This window comes from Alternaria atra, assembly GCF_907166805.1.
Source record: "Alternaria atra isolate CS162 genome assembly, contig: 10, whole genome shotgun sequence".
Lineage (NCBI taxonomy): Eukaryota > Fungi > Ascomycota > Dothideomycetes > Pleosporales > Pleosporaceae > Alternaria > Alternaria atra.
Genome location: NW_025091307.1, coordinates 4,134 through 28,040, shown reverse-complemented (window position 1 = coordinate 28,040; position 23,907 = coordinate 4,134). Strand labels below are relative to the sequence as shown.

General features: G+C 46.5%; 4 protein-coding genes across 4 annotated transcripts; 3 read left to right on the top strand and 1 right to left on the bottom strand.

Moving 5' to 3' along the window:
- Positions 1–1,643: 1,643 nt before the first annotated feature.
- On the top strand, positions 1,644–2,978 carry ALTATR162_LOCUS6 (uncharacterized protein; the record flags this gene model as incomplete). The annotated part of the gene is made up of 1 exon (XM_043307599.1): positions 1,644–2,978. The coding sequence occupies one exon, from the start codon at positions 1,644–1,646 to the stop codon at positions 2,976–2,978; it is 1,335 nt and encodes a 444-aa protein (XP_043163534.1).
- Positions 2,979–8,314: 5,336 nt separating this feature from the next.
- ALTATR162_LOCUS5 (uncharacterized protein) lies at positions 8,315–9,876 on the bottom strand (the record flags this gene model as incomplete). The annotated part of the gene is made up of 7 exons (XM_043307598.1): positions 8,315–8,383; positions 8,439–8,837; positions 8,887–9,075; positions 9,130–9,374; positions 9,430–9,502; positions 9,552–9,670; positions 9,717–9,876. 7 exons carry the CDS (start codon positions 9,874–9,876, stop codon positions 8,315–8,317), a joined length of 1,254 nt encoding a protein of 417 aa, XP_043163533.1.
- A 1,499-nt stretch (positions 9,877–11,375) lies between these two features.
- ALTATR162_LOCUS4 (uncharacterized protein) lies at positions 11,376–19,697 on the top strand (the record flags this gene model as incomplete). The annotated part of the gene is made up of 10 exons (XM_043307597.1): positions 11,376–11,625; positions 11,674–11,744; positions 11,795–11,919; positions 11,979–12,096; positions 12,156–12,273; positions 12,336–12,600; positions 12,653–12,707; positions 12,764–13,093; positions 18,511–18,984; positions 19,032–19,697. 10 exons carry the CDS (start codon positions 11,376–11,378, stop codon positions 19,695–19,697), a joined length of 2,472 nt encoding a protein of 823 aa, XP_043163532.1.
- Positions 19,698–22,333: 2,636 nt separating this feature from the next.
- On the top strand, positions 22,334–23,299 carry ALTATR162_LOCUS3 (uncharacterized protein; the record flags this gene model as incomplete). Its single annotated transcript, XM_043307596.1, has 1 exon — positions 22,334–23,299. The coding sequence occupies one exon, from the start codon at positions 22,334–22,336 to the stop codon at positions 23,297–23,299; it is 966 nt and encodes a 321-aa protein (XP_043163531.1).
- Positions 23,300–23,907: the final 608 nt, after the last annotated feature.

The following is a 23,907-nucleotide window of genomic DNA, read 5'->3' as shown; positions in this document are numbered from 1 at the left end:
TGGCTTGACTCAACGACGACTCGATCGCCTGGCTTACGTCCATGTCTACGCTGTCGCCTATGCGCGGGACCGCTGCGTCTTCACTAACCTGGAACAAACGGCCAAACTTGCTCCTGCTGTGCAGTTTTTAGCACGATACTATCCTCCACGCGGGTTGTGTGCTTAGCTAATAGTCTTCTAATAGCCAGCGCTAGTCCTCCCAATTATGTTCTCTTCTACAATGATCCCAAATCCTCTTAATGCTGCGGTTAATGTACGGGCACGCCAAACACTGCAATCCGTTATAGTACACGGACAAATAGGGCAACGGCGCGGCGTCTGGACTGGGGTAAACAACCTCATCCTGGGTTGCGGCCCACTGCTGCAACGACGTCTCCTCCTGCACTGCCTGTACAATCTTCTGCCGTGTCCCCCAAACATACTCTTAGTGTTGTTTGTTTAAATAGCCCTCTAGCTAGGACTTTACAATGCCCTGTTAGTAATACTTGCACACGGCAATGCGATGTGCGGGCAAGTATTCAAATATGGCGTAAAATTGATCCATGCTATTAATGTCTGTTCTACAAATAAATGCGCTACGTGCTATGTAGGTGCTACTGCAACTTGTACGATCCTGCTGAGTGTGCGGTGTTGCTACGGTAATCTAGCGTACGTCGATTGACGTTGTTTTTTGGTGTTTACCCCGAACCCTATCTAACCCTAACGCGCTGTGCCCTATAACCCTAACCCTTATCGGCGCGATACTGCGCGCACGGCTAACCCTAACGAACACGACCACCCCAACACTGTTCATCACATATCTCCCTCCACAACAGTCGGATTATCTTTAAAGCAAGTGCAATCGACGCGCCTAAGCTTGCTGCACCAGGGTGTAAAGTTGCAGCATCTTGCGACCTAAGACGCCTTAAATCCTTTGCATTTTCGAATTTAGGGGATTAAGGGTCGCTCATTCAGGGTTTCTTAGGGGATTAAGGGCTATAGCCGTTAATCCCGTCGCCCATTAATGATAGGGGATTAAGGGTCGCTCATTCAGGGTTTCTTAGGGGATTAAGGGCTATAGCCGTTAATCCCGTCGCCCATTAATGATAGAGCTATTAGCCTACAGGAACCTAACTGGTCCAGCACCTTAAACTCTTCTGGGGCCAGCCCCCGTGACGCACTATACGCAGGCAAAGGTGTATATTGCAGCACCAGATTATCCGGGGTCAGGGCTGATCCCAAGTACCGCCCTGGGATAGGGCTGATCCCAAGTACCGCCCTGGGATAGCTGTAGGGCTGCAAATAGGTGTTAACGTGCAGCTTAACGCGCTAATTAACATATCTAAATTTTAGAGCTATTAACCTATGGGAACCTAACTGGTCCAGCACCTCGAAGTCTTCTGGGGCGAGCCCCCCGTAACGAATTCAACGCAGGTAAATGTGTATATTGCAGCACTAGATTATCTGGGGTCAGGGCTGATCCCAAATAGCGCCCTGGGATAGGGCTGAGTCGACTTAACGCCCTGGGTTAGGGCTGAGTCGACTTAACGCCCTGGGTTAGGGCTGAGTCGACTTAACGCCCTGGGTTAGAAGGCAAAGGCGGAGCCGAAAGGATCAATCGAACACTGTTTGATAAGATCAGAGCTCTTTTATTTGATGCCAAAATGCCTAACAGACTCTGGGCAGAAGCACTGAATGCGGCAGTATACCTGTACAACAGAACTCCGCACAGCTCGATTGGCTTCAAGACACCATATGAAGCCAAATATGGGCGCAAACCGGACGTTAGCAATATCAGAATCTGGGGATCACTAGCATATCGCAAAGAGCTAAAGGAATTTATTGGCAAGCTAGATCCACGAGTCCAGCAATACTATCTAGTTGGATATATCAGCAAGAATCTATATCGGCTGATTGATCTCAAAGCTAACAAAGTCACAACTGCTCGAGACGTCCAAATACTTGAAGGAGTATTTAATGATCAAACTCCTGACGAAGAACTTCAAATGGATACTGATCAGGATATCGATCCAAATATGGATCAGAATACCGATCAGATCGCTGTCCAAGCCCAGAAGTCAAACGATCAGCCAAACAACTCTATAAGAGTAACTGGCAGAAATCCAATTGTTCTGATCCAAAAGAGAGCAAAATCAACAGAAATAGCTCTATTGACTAATCAGACCGAAACAGAACAATCAGCTGAGGACATTATCCTAGAAGAAGTCATGTTTACTTCAAAGGATATCACCGATCCCAAAAACTATGATCAAGTGCTGCGACATGAAAACAGTCAGCAGTATATATCAGCAATGCAAAAAGAGCTTAATCAATTACAGAAAAACAGCACCTGGACGCTCGTCCAAAGACCGTCCAATAAGAAAGTGCTCAAAGGCCGCTGGGTACTTAATAAGAAATACCAGCAAAATGGCGATTTTATCTTCAAAGCTCGATGGGTAGCTAAAGGCTTTCAACAAGAGCATGGCGTCAATTACTACGAGACTTTTGCTAATACAACTAGGCCTGACTTGATCAGACTACTACTAGCAGTCTCTGCAGCTCAAAACTGGTGTATCAAGAGCTGGGATATCAAACAAGCCTTCCCAAATGCCTTGATCGATGCGACGATATATATCGAGCAGCCAGAAGGATTTCATGATCCACAACATCCTAATCATGTCTGCCTACTCAACAAGGCTTTGTATGGACTAAAACAAGCCGGCAGACAGTGGCAAAAGCTGCTATCAAGCCTGCTCAGCCAGCTGAATTTTCGACCACTGTCGATCGATACAGCCACCTATATCAATACCGAGCAAAAAATCATAATCGCTACTCATGTGGACGATTTGCTCATCTTTGGAGAAGACGAGCAAAATATCGACAAATTGTTCAATAATCTTTCCACGATCTCTAATCTTGAGATCAAAAATATGGGCGATGTATCTGAATTTCTTGGAGTCCAAGTAAATAGATCTGATCGATCGATCTATATCACCTAAGAAAACTACTCCTAAAGGCTACTTGCTAGATTCAATAAGCAAGAGATAAAGCCAAGAAAAACACCACTTCAGCAGAACATCAAACTCTGCAAAAACGATCAGACAGCGACACCAGAAGCGATCAATAACTACCAGCAACAGATCGGATCGCTTATCTACTTGTTAACTTTTACTAGGCCGGACATCACACAAGCAATCAATCTGCTATCACGATTCATGTCTAATCCAAGCACTGAGCATTTCAGTAGTCTAGATTATCTATGGGGATATCTATCTCAGACAAAACAACTAGGACTACTATATCAGCTTGATGCTGATACAAAGAACAGCTCCAAAAACGAGCAATCTGCACTAATTAGCCTAGCAACGATCAAACTGACTGGATCAACTGATGCAGATTGGGGGGGGGCGATTTTGACAGCAGACGATCCACGACTGGATATCTATTTCTGCTTCAATCAAACAAGAACAGCGGTGCAATTTCATGGATCTCAAAGCTACAGCCAACAGTAGCACTTTCAAGCGCTGAAGCTGAATTTATGGCTTATCGCGAGGCAGTCAAACAGAGCATATATCTCAAGCAGTTCATCCAAGAGATCAAAGCTCTATATCCTATTCTACTCGACGATCAATCAGCTACTACGATCAACTCGGACAGCCAGAGTGCGATCCAACTGACCAAAAATCCTACCTACCATGCCAGGACAAAGCATATCGACATACAATACTACTTTGTGCGCGAGAAGGTAGAGGCAAAACAGATCCAACTGATCTACCAAAACACCAGCTGTCTATTGGCCGACTGTCTCACTAAGGCAGTAAGCGCTGACAAAATCCGCGATTTTATCGCTAGATCAAATCTAGTCGATATTAATCAAGTAAGACAGATTCAAGCTTCCTAGCTTAAGGGGGCGTGTTGGAGATATAAGCTACTCAGCTGATCTCCAATCCACGATCGATATCAAAGCCGTGATTAATAGCTGTGATTAATCGATTAACACTTAACTATCTATGACTTCAAGATTACGCAAGCTGCTATAAGAGAGATTGTTCTAGAATCTAATCCAGTCAATATATATAGTAGTAGCTTAGCAAGTAGATAGAAGAGCAGAGCAGTACGAAGTGTCTGATCAGAGAAGAACGGTCACGCGAATCTGATCAAGATCAATCAATTAGTCGTTGATATCTACTCCTCTCCCCTAGCCGATACAGTCCAATTATCCAGCACTAGAATCTATCGATCACCACCGATTCCAACAGCTGATACATATCAGCCTAGTACGAATCTTAACAGAAACTAGATTAGAAGAATACTAAATTCTAAGTATCGCGTGTACGAGACCTATACTAGATAGAGCTAGCAGTGCTATAGAAGACGAAAACTTTTTACGTCGATAAACTTCGTCTAGCGGCGAACGGCCCACTACTATCACAACAAACAGACGATAGCAACCCCGCAGCTATCGTCGTACGAGAACAAGACGAAGATGAAGACCATTTCGAGTGGAGAGTGCATAGCATCACGAATGAGAGGACAAGAAATGGGGAAATCTAATATTTTATTTTATAGAAGGGCTACGACGAGGGCAGCTAGGAACTAGCTACGTACGTTAAAGATTTAAAAGCCCTAGATGACTGGCTCTCTTATATAGCTACTATACGAGCCTCTAATAGCTAACTAAAGAAAGACTAGAGAAGGACGTTACTTAAGGAGCAATAGAGCAGCGATAGAACCGGACTAGACCATCGAACACCAACATTTCGAGGCGAGCGAAAGGTCTGGTTAGCCTCTTTTCTCGTCTCCAATCCATTGAATGCCTTCCTAGGATCAGTTTCCAACGCCTACTTTGTTGTCGCAGGCGTTGTGGCGGGCGCGCAGGCTATTGCAGTTATTTAGGAGTTGTTGACCTAGAAAACTCTGCAAATAGTCCGTGCGCCAACTGATCCTAGATGTTCGATCGAAGGCCTCCTACACACGAAATCGACAGAGCAACGGCTCTTCCTTAGGTATATAGGTCTATTGTCGTAGTGAAACAATCGACCTATATATCTAGACGTCTATAATACCGAACGACCCCAAAGACTCGATATACCGACCCCCTATACCGAACACACACAACAGAACGACAGCTAGGCTTCCTAGCTGGGTACCTAGCTGTCTACCTACACCGAAATCTCCTAAACGACTCGATATACCGACCTCCTATATCTAAGCGCTCCGCAGTACCTGCACGAGCAACATACAAGAAGGCAGCTAGCACAGCCTACAATAACGACCTAGAAGCAAAGAAGAGAGCTAGACTAGCTTATAACAGCTCTCTACACCTGCGTCTTATACACAGGACTAAAAGAGCCCGCTGTTACATCTCTTCCTACTGTCCAAACTGCTCTTTAGCACTAGCGCCTATAGCAGCGACTCGCTAGCTACTATAGGAACACGCCAAACACCCCCCATACTGTACAGCACTAAAGAAAACCATATAACGTAGGTCACAAGCGAGTGGAACCTTCAAGCGAGTGGAACCTTTTTGCCAAGACCCAACCAAACTTGAAGCCTACCTGTAATGTCTCAACGCAACAATGTTAGAAAGACCTCAAACGAAAGAAATATACAGCTTGCCTTGCAGGCTATCCAACAAGACGCGACATTTAAGCCGCGACGCGCTGCAGCTACCTACAACGTCTCTGAAAGCACACTACGAAGACGACTCGCTGGAACGCCCTATCGACGCGATTGTGAGCCTAAATCAATGGCTCTTCGAGGATCTAAAGAGGTAGCGATTATTAGGCATGTTCTTAAGCTAATAGAGCAAGGATATCCGCCTAGGCTTGCTGACGTTGAAGAGATGGCTAATTCTTTGCTTAAGATCCGCAATCAGAAGCCAGTTGGCAAGAGGTGGGCTGCAAACTTTGTAAAGCGTCGCCCTAAGCTCAAAGTCAAGTTCAATCGAAAGTACGACTATAGTAGAGCCCTCTGCGAGGATCCTGAGGTTATACAAGGCTGGTTCCGCCTAGTACAGAATACGAAGGCTAAGTACGGCATCTAGGACGAAGACACGTACAACTTTGATGAGACTGGCTTCATGATGGGCGTGATATCGACTGGCGCGGTAGTCACAGCAGCAGACCGTCGAGGACGGCCAAAGACAGTGCAGCAGGGCAACCGGGAGTGGGTTACAGCTATCCAGGGCATGAACGCGACGGGGTGGGCGATTCCACCCTTCATCATCTTCCAAGGCAAGCACCACCTCTCCGCCTGGTACAAGGAGGAGAGCCTGCCTCGAGACTGGGTAATTGCAGTCTCTGAGAACGGCTGGACGACAAACAAGCTTGGTATCGAGTGGCTAGAGCACTTTGACAGGCATACAAAGGGGAGGGTTGTTGGCAGCCACCGCCTGCTAGTTCTCGACGGTCACGAGAGCCACAGCTCGATCGATTTCCACCAGCTCTGCGAGGAGAAGAAGATTATCACCCTCTGTATGCCTCCACACTCCTCGCACCTACTGCAGCCGCTTGACGTTGGCTGTTTTGCGCCGCTAAGAAGGCGTATGGGTGCCAAGCCGAGAAGCTGATGCGCAACAAGATCACCCACATCACGAAAACAGAGTTCTTACCGTGCTTTATTGCCGCCTACAAGGCCTCTATTACAGAAGCAATATCCTAGGAGGCTTTCGAGGCGCTGGCTTAGTTCCATTCGATCCAGAGGCTGTTATATCGACGCTCGACGTCCGCCTGCGTACTCCACCGTTACCCACCGTCGAGGACGGTCCCTGGCAGTCGCAAACCCCAAGCAATACCGTAGAACTAGGGTCTCAAACGAAGCTAGTTCTCGAGAGGTTTCAGAGGCATGTAGATAGCTCGCCTACTTCGATGGTTGAGGCGGTGAAAAGCCTCTCTAAAGGCGCAGAGATGATGGCGCATGCTTTAGTGTTGTCGCAAAAGCGTATCGCTGAGCTTGAAGCAGCTAACGAGGCTGCCACGCGACGTAAATCGTATAAAAGAAAGCGAGTACAGAAGGAGGGGACCCTTGTAGTAGAGGAAGGTCTTCGACTAACAACTCTAAAGGAGTTTAGGGCGCGCAGCGATGGGAAGAAGGCAAAGAAGAAGGCGCGCGTTAAAGTAGGCGAATCGTCTCAAAGACGCTGTGGACGCTGCGGCGAGGTAGGACACAACTCGCGCACATGTACGTAGGATGTAGTAGATATTTCTAAATAAATTAGGCTACTACGAATATTAATTACTGTTCTTAACGGTGCTGCATAGTAGTGCGTAGTTGCAGGTTTGGTTAGGTCTTGGCAAAAAGGTTCCACTCGCTTGAAGGTTCCACTCGCTTGTGACCTACGTTATATATATAAACGCTACATAGAACGGCTTACGCCACAGTCTTGCATAGCCTTTGGCTGAAAAAGGACTTTAATGGAATCATCATCATCATCATCATAACCCTACGCACGGGCCAGCTTTTCGACACTAACCCTGGGGTATCCAGCTAACTAATATATATAGTCTTTATAGCTAAGTGTCACGGTAACCACCGTGGTTCCCTTGACACTGAACGCGCTACAGAATCCGAGTGCTCCGCCAAGCACCAGGATTCTGCTGATTGGCCGGCCGGGCCTAGCGCCATGCGCACGGCCCCCATCGATAACTTCTCACCGCCTGTACATGCTGATTCTGTTTCCTTACGCAACGTCTTGTATTACACCAGATATCGTACGTAGCCACAACTAACGCTTCTAGTAAGCTCTTAAACACGTGCTCGTAGCATCTCGTGACACTAAGTATATCTCTATTCTATAAGTAATATAGTATCTTTCGGCTCCTTATAGTACCCTACTAGGGACCTAGCCTATAATAGTACATTAAGTAAAAAAGTATACTTAAGAGTATATATAAGACGCCTTAGCGAGGGGGCATAATTAAGAGTATAAGTTCGAGGATTTTCATACGGATGTGGGGATTTGGTAGAAGGGAAGTATAATAGGTATGAAAATGTAAGCTTAAACTTTATATTTCAACATCTGAAGAGCTGCAATGTCAAGACTAGTATGTCTGCGAGTGTGAGGAGTAGTTGGGCAGGCACTGAGATATCGGTATAGGCTTGTATTGAGACGAATCCTTGAGGAGCTATCAAGCCTCTCAGAGGGATGATATATACCTACGTCACGTGATTGTGGCTGGTGTGAGCCGACGGTACCCCGAAGGGTTCCTGGTGGCTTACCAGTCTGTGGCTGGAATCCTGTGGTGATGGAACATCGTGACAGCGAGCCATCAAGCGAATCAATACAACAGTGTAAGAACCCATGACCCCACTAGCGGCATCGTCCGCGTACCGGTCATTCTTTCTTAGTAAGATCGATGGAATGAACAGCATTAGTGACAAATTCTTGTGCAACCTGTTTCAGCTACAAGTCCAGCATGTCAGCACTTTTTTACTTATTCGACGATAGCGGAGCTTACATCTTTGAGCTTTTTGAGTGCGGATGTCATGGAGTTCATGACGAATAATTTTCTGCTCGTGAGACTGTCCAACTTGACGCCCGCCTGCATCCCTGAGAGGTAAGTCGCAACCTTGTCAAAGCACTCTGACTGGTTGGAGAATAGATCGTGCAGCTCTTGCATTGCGGCGACAGCAGCTTCCATCTTTTTCTCTATACCTTTGCCTTGTGTTACCATTTTACTGACGTACTCGATCAGATCAGTTTCTTCTTGGTTGTCTGTCTTGGCTTTGTTGACCTGTTTGACGAGTTCCTCATACTCATTGCGGCGCGCAATGGCGAATCCGGTATTGACAGCCATGCTGATCCATCCAATAATTGGTACCACTACTGAGCCGCACGCGACGCCTGTATGTATTTGCTTTTTACGAGTCAGCTTTACTTATCTCACTCTCTCGAGTGGAACATACCCAGGCTTCGTATTTGTCGTTCTGTTCTGTGATGAGACCCAGCAGAGAATTCTTTTTCTCTTGCAGATCGGCATTCAAATACTTCAGAAACGGGTCTGAGGTGATACTGTTTGCCTTGACTGGACCCGTCTCATACTGGGTGACGAGGTATTCCATGTCACTGTGGTTTGATATCGTCTCATTTTGGAACTGGATTACTGTTAGACGTATACTCTACGACAGTGAAGGATATGGGAGACGTACACGCAACAGTGCTTCAAGAACCTTCTTTGTTGCTTCTTTCTTCTCTAAAGCCTCACTCTTGAGTACATTGAGCGACGCGTTTGCAATCTCCAAGGCATTTCTGTAGGCATCATCCTGGGTGTCTTTGGAGGTGTACTTCTCATTGAATAGTATCTCCAACTGTGAACGCAAGTTTACGTTATCCATACCAGAAAGCCACGTGGTAGCGTTGTCGCTATATTGGATAGCGTCCTGTGCACAACTGACTTCAAGGCATCATCAGCAGGCGCAATCATAGAGTTGTGTGACTGGAAAGCTTACTGAGACTGGTAAGATGGTTCTTAGCGAAATCAGAGCAGCTCGAGCCGATGTTCACCATTGTCTTTCGAGTCGTCTGTTGCAAACGTAAGTATTGTTTAACGAGTGATTGTGTAGATATGTACCGCGTATATATCAGGATCCGCATCGGTAAGTTTATGAAAGGCACTTTTACTGATCTGTTTCTCGAATTCTTCGTCGGTGGTGGGAAACGATTTGCCAGTTTCTGCATAGTCCTTGACGGCTTTTCCTTGTCAGACAAAAACACAAAAACACATACAATGACTCACCAAAATATCCCTTTGAGTTAAGAATGAATCTGGCTGGTTCTCCAACAGCGTTGCGGGAGACAATACGATCCACTGATTCACTGAGACTCTCGAACGCTTCTTTGGCTTTGATCTCAGCTTCGGAGGTTGGTGTCCATGTGGTCACGGTGCTGTCAGTCATTTTGTATCAATAAATGACAGGAATTTTCAACGTTTGACGAATTTTGATGGCAAAAGATTGTGAAGTGGTAGCTGGTGTTGATTTTCTCAAGACTGTCGAGATATCATGCCTTCTTGTAGTGCACCTTTTCTAGGCTGGCCTATTCACTAGACGCAAAGGTCCATGGGGGCTGAGTATCGGGTCACATTTCTGCAAGCCAAAAGCCATTCATATGCACCAAGATATTGACCTACACTATCCATGTCAGATGATGGCTGCGAATTTCTGACTTGCAGACCAGCGTGCGCACAGCGGAAAGAAAAAAAGGTAAGGTCTAACTCGATGCGACTGCTTTATGCAGTGATATAGGTGTTATGGAGTTTAAGAAATCAAGCTTTGCACTTGTGTGGAGAGCTGAAGAGGTGCGGGGTGCAGGCTGCGGGCTGTTCCATCACGGGCTGGAGCGAGCCACTCTTGCAGTAGCGCAACATTCCAGCCCATAATCAGCCACACAGAGACTGACACGTCGCACCATAGGGCGCCACAACAAGTCAAGTCCTATGGTTGTCTTTTCCCGTGCTTCCAGAAATAAAGTTTTCAGCTCCAGGAGAACAAAATGTAAAGCCACCCCTCGCCCACGCCGACGAAGATCTATACATGCTGTGATTAGTCGCACACAACATTCGCCATCCCGAACTAAGATGTAGTGGTGGGGTTCCATGGGTATCATGCATTCATGTTGATATTTGGATGGCTCATTGACATAATACCTATCATAGCACAGGGATGCGGAAGGCAGTGTGCATGCGTGTCGTTGCATTATTCAGCTAAGCCAGGCCAGAGCTCGTTCGAATACCCCTTGTCATGAGTTTTCAGGCTTTCGACAAGTACTAAAGGCCGCCCCAGCATTGTCCAACTAATCTCTATACTCTCTGGCTATCAGCCTGCACACCCGAAAATTCTATTCTACTTTCTGTAACATGGCATCACCTAAGTTTCACGTTGTGGTAGATGGGCCAGTCGGCACGTCCTTCCCATCTTTTCCCAGCTCCGACCTGGAGCAAGGCGACGTGACAAAGATCATACTATCCATGATCCGGAACAAAAGTGCAGTGTATGCTATAACATCTAGTAAATTCAACTCTCATTACTCTGCTAAACTGACTTCTAGGCCAGATAAGTTTTTCTTCACCATTGACGGCAAAAGTAAAGTCGACGATGCCACCACACTGGCATATTATATGTCACTGCAAGCCGAGGTAGATTTACACTTAGCACAAGCCAGTCATTTTTGCTTATAAGATCAGGGTCAAAAAATACTTCAAAACGACAAAGCACAGCCACCCCCGCCTGCTGGGGACTCTGAGCCTCCAAAGCCTGATGCTTCAAAACCTGATGCTTCAAAACCTGCAGCTGCAGAGCCTGGTATTCAAACCTTCAGGGTGCAAGTGACAAATGTTGCTACAGCGACAGCTCCTCTTATCCCATTGCCGCCAATTACGAACGATGGTTTATCCAAAATGCTCGATTCAATCAGCAAAGGCGAACTGGTGCCAGGAAAATTGCCCACATTCTCTGATAAGAATCTGGCAGCTTTGTCTGGCAGTTATGCTACTAATGCGGGCTCTAAAGCTTACCTTGAGCCTGGAGATTTGGACGGGACCCAATGGGACGCTGTGTTCAAGAACAACCGCATTCTAACTGGATACTATTACCAGTGGTCAGGTGCTAACGACGCGAAGCCTATACTTGTGAAGGCCAGAAAGCCAGGTCGGTACTTTCCCCTACCATCACACATCTTGCTAAAGAAATGAAAAGCTTTCAACTTGCGTGGCGCTGCCCCAGTTGGTGTACCCAGTACCGGTGGTTCTGATAGCACCCAAGTCAAAGTATGCATTCAAAAAATCATCCTACATAGATATTGGCATTTACATATTAGGTTCCCGCCATTCCACCTTTTTACATCGATGACGACGCAACAGTTAGCATTGTTGAGATTAGAACCCAGTTTCAGCACACGCTTATAAAAGAAGGCTTCGATTCTGTTGCCGTTGGCGGAAGCCTGTAAGTCGCGTTCAAATCAAACTATCGGGGAAGTTATCACATGCTCATGATATTCCTAGCGGGGGTGGTGCCGCTTCTATTCCAGCCACTATCACAGCATCATTCGAGAAGGAGCATTCCACTGTGAGCTCAACATCAACTAGTATGAGCGTGGATTCTTTGGTTGCCACATACAACGTAAGCTCAAGTCTTTCGTAGCAATATCAAGGTTGCCATTAAACTAACAAGGTCTTTAGTTTCCTCGTGTTGTCGTGGAACTTGACCCTGAATGTCTAGTACTAACGGATGAGTGCCGAGCGGATGCGATGCACATTACGGATGACGCTTCACAAGCACGATTCTTCCGTACCTACGGTAAGTTTCTCATCTATGATGTGTCTGCATATTACTTGTCTGACCATGTATCAATCTATCAGGCAAGATATTCGTAACCAAGTTTACGCTTGGTGGCTATTTACATAGCACTCGCAATATCTCTTCCAAAGAGCAGTCATCGCTGGAGCAGGTCAAAGATCGAACCCGCATAGCTGCAGGTTTGAGTATTCAAACACCAAAAGCCAGCGGTGGAATCAACGTCGCCAAGGTTGAGTCGACAGGTACTGAAACTGGTGTAGCATCGCTTCTCCAGGACGCGCATTTGACTTGGAATGCTCGTGGAGGAGATACATTACTTTGCTCGAAGTATGTATGCACTATATCCTGATCAATCGCACAATTGCTCACTTTTAGGAAGTCCACCAGCCTGGGCCAATACGGTTAAGGATTACAAGCTGTGGCGACTCATGAATGTAAGTAGAACCCCCATTCATTCATTCAAAATTCCCATCATTCACGATTTCCATAGCAACACAGGCTTGTAACTCTGGATGGTCTCATAAAGGACGTCGATGTTGTGGCCTGGCGAAAGATCGATCAGCCATCTATCGCGCTACCACCATCTGGAGACATCCTGAAGGACCACGAGCAGATACGAGTTACCTTGTTAGAAGCATTGATTGACCCTGACAACAACTCCATGGCACAGGCCATAGAGAACTACTATTGGAAGAACAAATATGATCAGGGAACAAATATCGACAAGTACGATACCTGGATGAGATCCAACTTTCCTGCAGATAAGGATTCACTCATCAAAGCTGGTACTGGGTATGGGTCTCTCAGTAATGACCAGAAGGTTGGTTTTGGACTATACATGGTTAGCCTAAAGGCCCTACAAGCATCATAACCGTGAAGAACTGCAGTTATTGCGTGGGGTTCGTTTTGAATGGAAGTTTTCTACGGTTTTAGGGAAATATTGTATTATCCAACTTCTGTAGCTTTCAACGTCATCTGTTGCTATTTTTGAAGGCTCAGAAAATCAAGTGACACTGATGTGCTGTATAACCAATAACTTGACTATTTCGATTGCCCCTGGATGTGCCACGAGAGCAGAAACAAAAGAATCTGCCGCAGAGCACTAGTATAGTCTTTTTCTCTAAGAACTGAGTACTACAAACCGCTGTAAGAAGCTGGTATGTGGCGGATGCCGAGCAGCTGAGGGCGGGGCACATCTTGCGTCATGATCTGATTCAATTTTTTTATTTGGGTATTCTTACTGGCCATAAACAAAGCAAGTCAGCCGTGTATAGCTAAAGGGCGCGTAGCTGCGCGCCATGGAAAACAGACCCAGCTGAGATGCCCAATGCAGCGGTCGGTTAATTCGTATCTGCATTGTAGGAGCGCCACGAGCATCCAGGCCTTGATCCAAATACACAGCACCTGTGGCTAGCTGATATGACATGATCTTTTTGGAAATTCGTAAACTAACCCATGTCCACAATCAGCTGTGATGGCTACGGCTAGGTTTGATTTTGCTCCGCCACCTCCACGAAAAGAAGTCATCTGTCACCAAATCATGCGGCGTCCATAACGCTCTGGAACAATGCCACTGCTCGAGAAGACCGAGCTACACAGCTATAAGTACTGCATGTGCGTACTTCTTGCTGTGAAGCAGAAAATATCTTTCTACTGCAGCAGACAGCATCTTTCTACAATGGGCGATAACGGAAATATCACTAGACCAAACCGCCATGAGCGAGTCGTGTTGGAGTGGCTGATCAACGACCCCACGGGCGGATTTCAAGAGAATATACTAAGCTCTCAGGGAGGATCTTCGAAGGTCGTCACCATTTCCAGAGAGGACATGCGAAGAAATCCAGAACTGGAAGCTGAACTTAGCAGAGAGGAACTCACCCATGCGACCATCGATCGTCAGGTAAACAGATTCCTTAGAACCGAAAGATAACTACGGAAGTTACATCGCAGGGCAAATTCAAGGATAGCACAGGCGTGACGTTTGTCAACCTCCAAGTGCAGCTTGGTGTAGCGCCAAACCGTCACACCTATGCGCATGTAAATGTGGTAGCAGATAGGGTGATTGGAAGCAATTTGATCAAAGAAGCATTCAATCAGTCGCTTAATGCAACCGAATCTCGTTGGATTGTGGAAACAAGCCCAGGAAATTATGCAATAGAGTAAATGTAAGGTCATAAAACCTTGATATAGATCAGGGGGCTGAGCGGGCTGTCTCCATACCTATTGTGACGTTCTTCGTCTTAACTCAACATATCCAAGTTACTTCTTCGTTAGCTACCCTACCTATACCATAAGTTGATTCCTTATTTTTACATTCAGTAATATGTCCTGAATATTCATCTGTAGCCCCTGCCTGTAATTCTATACTATGCTGGTAACTAAGCAGGTACAAGTCAGGTAGGGGTGGGGTTGCTAAGAAATAGGTAGAGGTAGAATGGTGGGCTTGTATACATAAGCACATTTACATAGGCTATATATCAAAGAATGTTTCTCTCCCTCGGGGTTATTAGCAAAACTCTCTTTTTTGGAATTTAGGATGGCGCAGGGTTATAGCGGCGAGCAGACAGAGGGGTCGAAGAATTAGATTGATCAGCCATTGCGCTAGGTAAAACCGCGCAGCCAATGCACGTCGCGTGAGATTTAATTTAGCATCTATCAGTGCGCTCTTGTAGCTAACCTCGCTGTGAGGCCTCTAGATACTCCTTTTCGGTCTCCTCTTCTCAACCTCCTTTCTTCTTTCCAGACTAATTAAAATAGCAATCACAACCTCCCTGAGGGTTTGCCCATCCTGAGATTAATTTTTATTTGCTATAAGGACACTGGTTTGCTATTAGTTCATCCTCTCAACAGACATTTGGATAAGCTATCCCAACTTACCGTTCGACGGATAATTGGATTTGATGTACACTCGGCCACATCGGCCGGATCACAGTTCCCGGCTCCTTATTTCCTTCATATCAGCATAGCCTTTGATGCAGCAGTCAAAAGATAGACGTACATCCGGTGGTTTCACTCCGCACTTTGATACGAGGTTCGTCCAAGCAGATGCAGAGCCCATCAGAGGCAATGCGACGGGAAGGATGTTGAGAAAGTGGAATTGCATTTTAAAAGTGTTTGTCCCTTTGACCCCAGGTAGAGTGAGAAGGAGGTTGTTTGTTTCTTGTACTAAGGAGAAAAGACTGCTTCTTACAGGGGAGTAAGGGCATTAGGAATGATGTAGCCCTCGTATGTCAAATGAGCATAAAACTAACTTTTCATGTGAACATATCGTACTAATGACATATACTAGGGCGATGGCCGAAAATATATAGTACAGTGCACTGCCAGTTGATACATCTAGACTTTACTAAAGGTCTTGTCTCGGTGAGATTTTCTTGGATAAGTGGCTCTGATCCTTAGGCCAGGCCGGAGGACAGGACTAAAAGCAATAAGGATATAAGGATAGATAGACTTTATTATTTACTCTCGTTGTAGTTAACATAAATTAGACTTTCTTACTAGTTACTTAACTTTATAAGATTAATATTTATTAGTCTAACGTGGTTCACAAGCGAGTGGCTCACTCCCCACCAGCGCGCCAACTTTGCAACATTATTACAGCCATTTAACACAGTATATTAAAAATCGTAATAAGCCAAATTACTCCTTAGATCTATCGCTATTACTAGTACTATTGATTTCTACTTTGCAGGTGCGCGCGTTGTGCCCAGTCTCCTTACAACGCCCGCACCGCCTCTCTCCTCGCACTCTCTTTAACGCACTCTCGCCATTACCACGACTGCTACCCGCCTGTGCAGCTAATAAGCCCTGTACCTTACTAGTAGTAAGAGTCTCTTCTGTCTAGATATATTATCGCTTACGGCTCTTACGCTTATTTAATTTATCTAGAGCTACTTGAAGAGTACTAAGTAGTTAATTAAGATATAATATAGAATATATTAAGTGTATAGAAATAAATATTAATATTCTTATAAAATAAATTACTAGTAAGCTACTCTAGTAATTGTCTACCTTTTATAGTCTAGTTCGAGTGAAGGCTGACTAAGAGAGTATCACGTGGGTAGAACTGGTCCAAATCAGCCCAATATGGGCCGGATTGGACTAAGTCTTAACAATAATATCTTGGAAAAGAGTTATGTATTGACTAAGACCCCTCTGATCTACACCCTACCTTCTGAGCTTCGTGATCTTACGAAGAGTTGCTGATAATAACTAGAATCGAAAAAGCTCCTATATTCCTACGCCGCTATAACTTCTATTCTGCGAACCTGAGAGTGATCCCTCTACTGAAGCGATGTAACGCGCGTAGTTGCTGAATTCAATCTGAGAAGCTCCAGTGGTAACGTTCGCTGTTAAGACATCTCCATTATCTAGCTTGTAGTATACTTCTAGCCCTTATGCTCTTCCGGTCGTGTTTGTAGGTGGATAGGCACTGTTCGCACCCTATGGCCTAACGGAGTGTCGGCTTTCCGCACAACTCGCGAGCTATAAGACACCGTTCTTTGACACGTATCTAGAAGTGTATTCGTGACCGTCGCGCAGTATCGCATTAAACTAGATAAGCGTATAAGGCCTAACGATCGTATAACTCTAGTACTAGTTTTGTATAATTAATGCGAATAGTACGTTACTTTAATTCTTATCGTGGTATCTAACACTATTATATTATATCTCTTCGCCGCGGAGAGTAAGGGAGACAGCGGCATGCGTACTAGGCAAGATGTTCGCCTAACCGACGTGCGGTGTTATAAGCTTAGTTTTACTAGCAGACGAGTTCGTGCTATAGAGAAGGTGATCTAGTGCGGTCTAGATGTTCTATATTAGTCTCGACTTCTATCTTCTAATATTCGTATTAAAGGGTTTACTTAACTTATACTTTTAAAGATAATACTACTAAAGATTTTATACTTAGTATTATTAATTAAAATCGTATACTTTGTCTTACCCTTAGTACTAGCGAACTAGAAACTAGTCGTCTCCTAGTCGCCGTAAATTGAATTATTAGAAGTATTGATTACTACGCTTGTATTCGTAGATGCATCTAACTATATATTGTATATAGTACCGTTCTTTATCGTGCTAGTTACCTGCATAGATAGAGTGTTCTTGGTCGTTATATTACTAAGGAAACTAGTAGGGCCGCGTTTGAAGAAGACTACTATGATCGTCTCGTTGGCGGATAAGGTCGAAGCAACGTTAAAGTACTATCTAGAAGTCCAAGTGTCACGAGATGCTACGAGCACGTGTTTAAGAGCTTACTAGAAGCGTTAATTGTGGCTACGTACGATATCTGGTGTAATACAAGACGTTGCGTAAGGAAACAGAATTAGCATGTACAGGCGGTGAGAAGTTATCGATGGGGGCCGTGCGCATGGCGCTAGGCCCGGCCGGCCAATCAGCAGAATTCGGGTGCTTAGCGGAGCACTCGGATTCTGTAGCGCGTTCAGTGTTAAGGGAACCACGGTAGTTACCGTGACACTTGTACACTAAGCAACGTACGTGAGCTTAAGGCTTAATTAACGTTAATACGTAATCGCGTGCAGCAGTATAAGAGCTTATTACTAGCCTTAATTATTAAGGCGATTAACCAGCTTAAAAGGGGGCTAAGGTAATAATGCTCTTAGCTAAGCTTATGCGCGATTAGATTACCTGCCTTAAGAGATCTAACAAGGCAGCAACTAAGCGTAGGCAGCGCAAAAAGAAGCAGATACAGAAGCGTAGGACCTTAACAAAGGGAGAGGGAGAAGATATACTAGCTTAAAAGGAGGCTGACTAGCAGATTGAGCGTGAACAGCGTTAAGGTAGTAAGCGATTAGGCCTTAGCCGCTAGGCTATTGCGCGCTGCAGGAGGTGCAGGGAAACTGGGCACAACTTACAAACGTGTAAAAAGGATGCTGTAAATACTATTTTAATCTACTATATTAATCGCTTTATTCAACCTTATTCCGTTGTTGCGTTGCGTAGTTTTGAAGGTAATTAAAGTTAGTAGGGTGGACGACTCGCTTGTAAGGACGACTCGCTTATAAAACACGTTAGGTTAAGAGCTATTTGCAGCGCGCCCACCGCGTTAAGCGTAAGCAAGCCGAAGTAGTAGCAGACGAGGTTAGCAGTTGGGCTAGGTTAATTGAGTACGCTAGCGAGTTAGAGGTGCCCAGGCAGGCCATTAAACCCATACCGCAATTGCCGGTGTACACAGACGGGTTGATGTGTCGAATTCACCCAGACCATTGCCGTCAGATATTCCGAAGCGAACGCGTGATTAAAAACCATTGGCGGGACGCCTACAGCTGGTCACCAGCAGAGAAGGGAGGACGCCTAAGTGGAGTAGAGCAGAAGAAGATACAGGACCGCGTTAACAAGAATTGCAAGAACATCCATTGCCAGCGGTTGTTGGTCCAGGGCCAGGGCTCGCAGTATTTCGAGGTCCACCAGCCCGGCGATAGTAGCCCAGACGTCGTGCCCGTTAACGGCGACGCAGCGTGGGCGCAGGTGGGCGAGGAGATGGCCAGGGCGTGGGCCAACATCGAGACCCGGGCGCAGAACACCATCCAGGAGGGCGAGCGAGACGAGGTGAACCCGTGGCTGGAGCGGACGCAGTGGCTGCCGTATTTGGTCGGCATGGAGCGGCCGGAGTTGATGGCGTGCATCGAAGAGCCCGTGGCCGAGCTCGAACCCAGAGGCAGGCATGGAGACGAGCAGCGGGCCGAGCCCGTGGAGGCGGCGATGTGGGAGGCCATGGATGGGTTGGCGCGGTTCAGTCAAGTATCGACGAGATGGAGGCAGCCCAAGACACAGCCGCCAACGCCATCGTCGAGCCGACGAAGTTGTCGAGACTCCAGAAAGCGTGTTTAGCGTTTTGCATCGCGTTGTTAAACCAGTCCATTACGCGCAAGGAGTACGACAGCCCGTTAGTGTGCGCGTTGGCCGTGTTGGGCGTCAAGGAGGACGGGTGGAAGGGCGCCGAGCAGTATCCGCCCGTTTTGTCGGCCGTGATCAAAGTCGCCCGATTTATGGTGGTGCAGCAGGCGTTAGAGTTGTCGGGGCCGTTAGACGAGGACGAGTTGGACGACAGCGCGTACGAGAGCGACAGCAGCGGGCCGCGCCAACGCCAGCCCAAGGGGTGTTTGCAGTTTGTGCAGGAGATGATGGACCGGTTCATGGTGCGAGGCAGCCACGGACCCATGCAGTGGATGTTAGATTTACGGACGTACGGGTTGAAGATCCATTACAACACCACGTCGCGCGGGCATGTTGAGTGGACGGGCGGCGATGAGTTGTTGTACAAGGGGTTGCAGTTCAACATGGCGCAGTTCCGCGGCATGGTGCACGGGTTAGTGACCGAAAGCCGGCGGTTGTTAATGGAGGAGTTGATGTTTAGCAGCAGCAAGGCTAACCTAGGGCGCCCGTCGTACCCAGTCATTTGATAGGCTACGGCTATCCGCAAAGAACCTTGAGCGATTAGAATGTACGGGCAACTGGCTAAGAAATAAGCTTGTCAGTATTCAGGACATTCTCACAGTGCCCACAGCGATAAACGACGAGATGGAGACGGACACGGATACAGAGGAGGATGAGGATGAGTATAAGGATGAACCGGGTTTGGAGGACACAGATGGGAGATAAAGAACATCGACGGGGGACACGGATGAGGGATACGGATGAGGGATACGGGTTAGAGACACAGATAAGACCCTGTATGTATTAAGGATGTCGCGTTTTCAATAGTAAAGCGATCACAATGTTATTCTCTCCCCCTCCCCCTCACTAGAACTAGTGCGATTACTAATCGGATAGAGCGTTCTACACACTCTACAGGGTAGAATAGAATCAGTGTCCATTCTACAGTGCAGAGTAGAATTAGGGTCTATTCTACTCTACTCTATAATGCCCATGTATGTCTTGACTTGATTGAGCTTTTGATCAAGAATCAATCAAGTCAATCAAAAAACTTGCTTGTTGGCATGTCTGACTGTGCTGAAGAGGGACATTCGCATATTCGGGAGGTAGAGATGCAAATGTCAGCTGAGACTGACGGTACGAAACCAAAAGGGCGGATACGTCGATGTGTGAGGTGCTTGGGAGTGAGAAAGTTAGATCATCATACCGATAAGCGTGAAACGCTCTGGCTCAGTGCACGACGTACCTGGGCACATGGTTATAATATGGTTATTTGGATAAGCAGTCGTTAGCGTACCAAGGCCCTTTTCAGCTAATTGGACAGATATTATTAGTAACAAGATTTCCTATGATTGGTTTAAAAAGACTCTGGTACGCTGACGTCTGCTTAACCAGTTATCCAAATAACTATATTTATAACCATGTGCGCTGGCATGGTGCACGATATATAGTAAGACTAAGAATACAATTTGGAGATGGTAGTAGTGCAGAACCATTGCATGTCACTCTTTAGTAAGACTAGATGATCTTGCAAATAGCGTAATGCATGTGTCAATGAATTTTCTTTTACCGATCCTACTAAGGTTTCTTGAACGAGCAGGCTAATTCTAGAACCGCGCTATTGACGGTGGGTGGGGACAACTTCTGGTCTGATCTTGCGGCTACTGTAACAATTATAGCACTTTCTAGTACTGTAAAGCCGGGATTGGAGATCCTCATGCACTTTCGATCTACAATAGCGCGCCAATCTCCTGCTCTATTGCCATTGTGCTCTGATGATCTTCAGCATCCCCCGCATCCAAAGCTGACGAATTAACAAGGCCTTCGTGTGGCCTGATGCATTATAGCTAGTATCCCTACCGAACTCAATTGCACAGCGTGCTAACTTCGGTACAGTGTACATCCAGTTCATCTCACGCGAACATAGAACAACAGCAATTGCCTGCTATGATGAAGTCTTTACATCAGGCGCTCTAATTAAGCAATTTCATCGCAGGGTAGGCTAAGGCTGTGCCTGACGTTAACCTGTGGTTATTAGTCTAGAACCACGGGAGCGCGCGACTGTGAGTTCGAGCAAGTATACGCCTAGACCTTTATCATGGCCTGTGTGGCACGAACGACCGTCTCGCTTCAATGCTGCTGCGGATGGGATATATTTTGACAGAATCATTTGCTGCATGTCGAAGTCTTTCATGATATTCGATAGTCTTCGCAGAAATCATGGCTGTTAGACATTAAATGAACTTTGCCAGGCATAACATCGCCAGTGTCCATCAACCAAGTAAGTTACTTGCTTGACACTAGGGTTCCAAGCGACTGTGGGCCCTTTAGACCGACCAGTTCAATCGGTTGCTTTAACGTAAGCAGATCGTTTTAAGGTGATTGGCCTGTGTCGCGCGCTAGTACTTAAGGTTCTAACTAATTTAGTCTGGCCCACTGTAGTGCTCTAGCGCCCTAGTGTCAAGCAAGTAACTTACTCGGTTGATGGACACACTGCATGTGAATATTATAACTACGCGCAAGAATAACGTCATCTCTTCCATTTATCCTATTTCGGTGGCCTGAGTCTGCCTGAGTGCGGGGACCCGAGTCTGCAGCAAGCAGAGTTTCCAACAATTAATTGATCTACGGATTAATTAACATATTAGGTCATCCGCGGACCTTAGAGTGATCTTGTAACGCTTAACAGAGTAATTAATCTGTAGATCGATTGATTGTTGAGAACTCCGGCAGCAAGCCCCTCAGTGCCCTCTACTTCTCTATGGTGAGCATTGCGAAGATTGTGACGTTTCCCACGATCATCTCTATCTCCACACCATTGAGCTCGCATGCTTACGACGCTTGGGCCTCTAGTATAGTGCTGAATGGCTGGAGTCCAAGTTTGTTAGGTTCATCCAACGTGGAGAATCGAAGGCTCTAGACGTAACTGTGCAGATGATTCTCTGACAGAACTTAACATGAACGCTTTGGGAGGGAAGGCCTGAAGGCGCGATACAAGTATAAAGAGAGAAGGAGATACCACGGTATTGATATCAGCCTTCTATCAGACTCAGATAAGCACTTGCCAGTCGGCCGCTACTTTCTATCGCTCGTCATCCTTCGTTCACTGACTATTCAATTACTCTACTGTTCTTTCGCTCAACACACCCGCCCAACCGCTATCATGAGGTTCTCCCAGGCAGTAGTAATCGCTGCCGTGGCGGCCACCGTGGCTGCGAAGCCCATCGTAGGCCGCAGCGACAATGTCAAGGCATGGGACGACTACAACAAGTGCTGCGAGATTCGTGACAAATACGATCCCAAGCATGCCTGCGTCAAGCCCGATGGTCCGAAGTACAACGACTACGGGAAGAACGATGACAAGAAGAAGCGTGAGGACGACGACAAGAAGAAGCACGAGGACGATGGCATGACGAAGCGCGAGGACGACGACAAGAAGAAGCACGAGGACGACGACAAGAAGAAGCACGAGGACGATGGCATGACGAAGCGCGAGGACGACGACAAGAAGAAGCACGAGGACGACGAAAAGAAGAAGCACGAGGACGACGACAAGAAGAAGCACGAGGACGACGACAAGAAGAAGCACGAGGACGATGGCAAGAAGAAGCACGAGGACGATGACAAGAAGAAGCACGAGGACGATGGCATGACGAAGCGCGAGGACGACGACAAGAAGAAGCACGAGGACGACGACAAGAAGAAGCACGAGGACGACGACAAGAAGAAGCACGAGGACGATGACAAGAAGAAGCACGAGGACGATGGCAAGAAGAAGCACGAGGACGATGACAAGAAGAAGCACGAGGACGATGGCATGACGAAGCGCGAGGACGACGACAAGAAGAAGCACGAGGACGACGACAAGAAGAAGCACGAGGACGACGACAAGAAGAAGCACGAGGACGACGACAAGAAGAAGCACGAGGACGATGGCAAGAAGAAGCACGAGGACGATGGCAAGACGAAGCGCGAGGACAACGACAAGAAGAAGCACGAGGACGACGACAAGAAGAAGCACGAGGACGACGACAAGAAGAAGCACGAGGACGATGACAAGAAAAACGACTACAAAAATGACAAAAAGGACGGGCCAAAAATGGATGGCGATAAGAAGTACGATGAGTAGAAGCACTACAGATTTAGTGAGGGCATCATCCTTAAGTTTGAAGGGCAAGGCCTACTAAGCGCCTCATCATGCGAGAATGTACACCTGAGCGAAGGGCAATTAGGGGAGGGACATTAATGATTTTGAAACTCGCGCCGCCTTTCGTGACTTGAGATTAATGACCTAACGGCTGCTTGTTGTCAGCTATCGGGCCTACTTATAGGTAGCTTGCCTTATCACTGATTATGTGACAGGAGGATATATATTCGCTCACTTTCATAATTCTTTCAATCAACCAATTTCTTCCTTATCTCCTCTAAGATATATGACTTAATACAACGCTACAAGACTTCATTTATCAGCCAATAAGCAGCGTCAGAGCACAAGACCCCTGTCTAGCGCCTCGCCTCATCAAAATCCTCGGCTGCTCCCATCCTCATCAAGTCTCACCGAACAAACCTTAGCTTCTGCACCTTCTATCCTAGGGCTCTAAATCCACTGTTATAAGGGTGGATTACTTTGTTAGTGATACAAACTACGCGTATAGCGTGTATTTCTGAGATTTGGGGGTAGGGTGGATTATTATTTTACGGGTAGAGTGGATTTAGATCCCGTTAGCGGATTAGCTC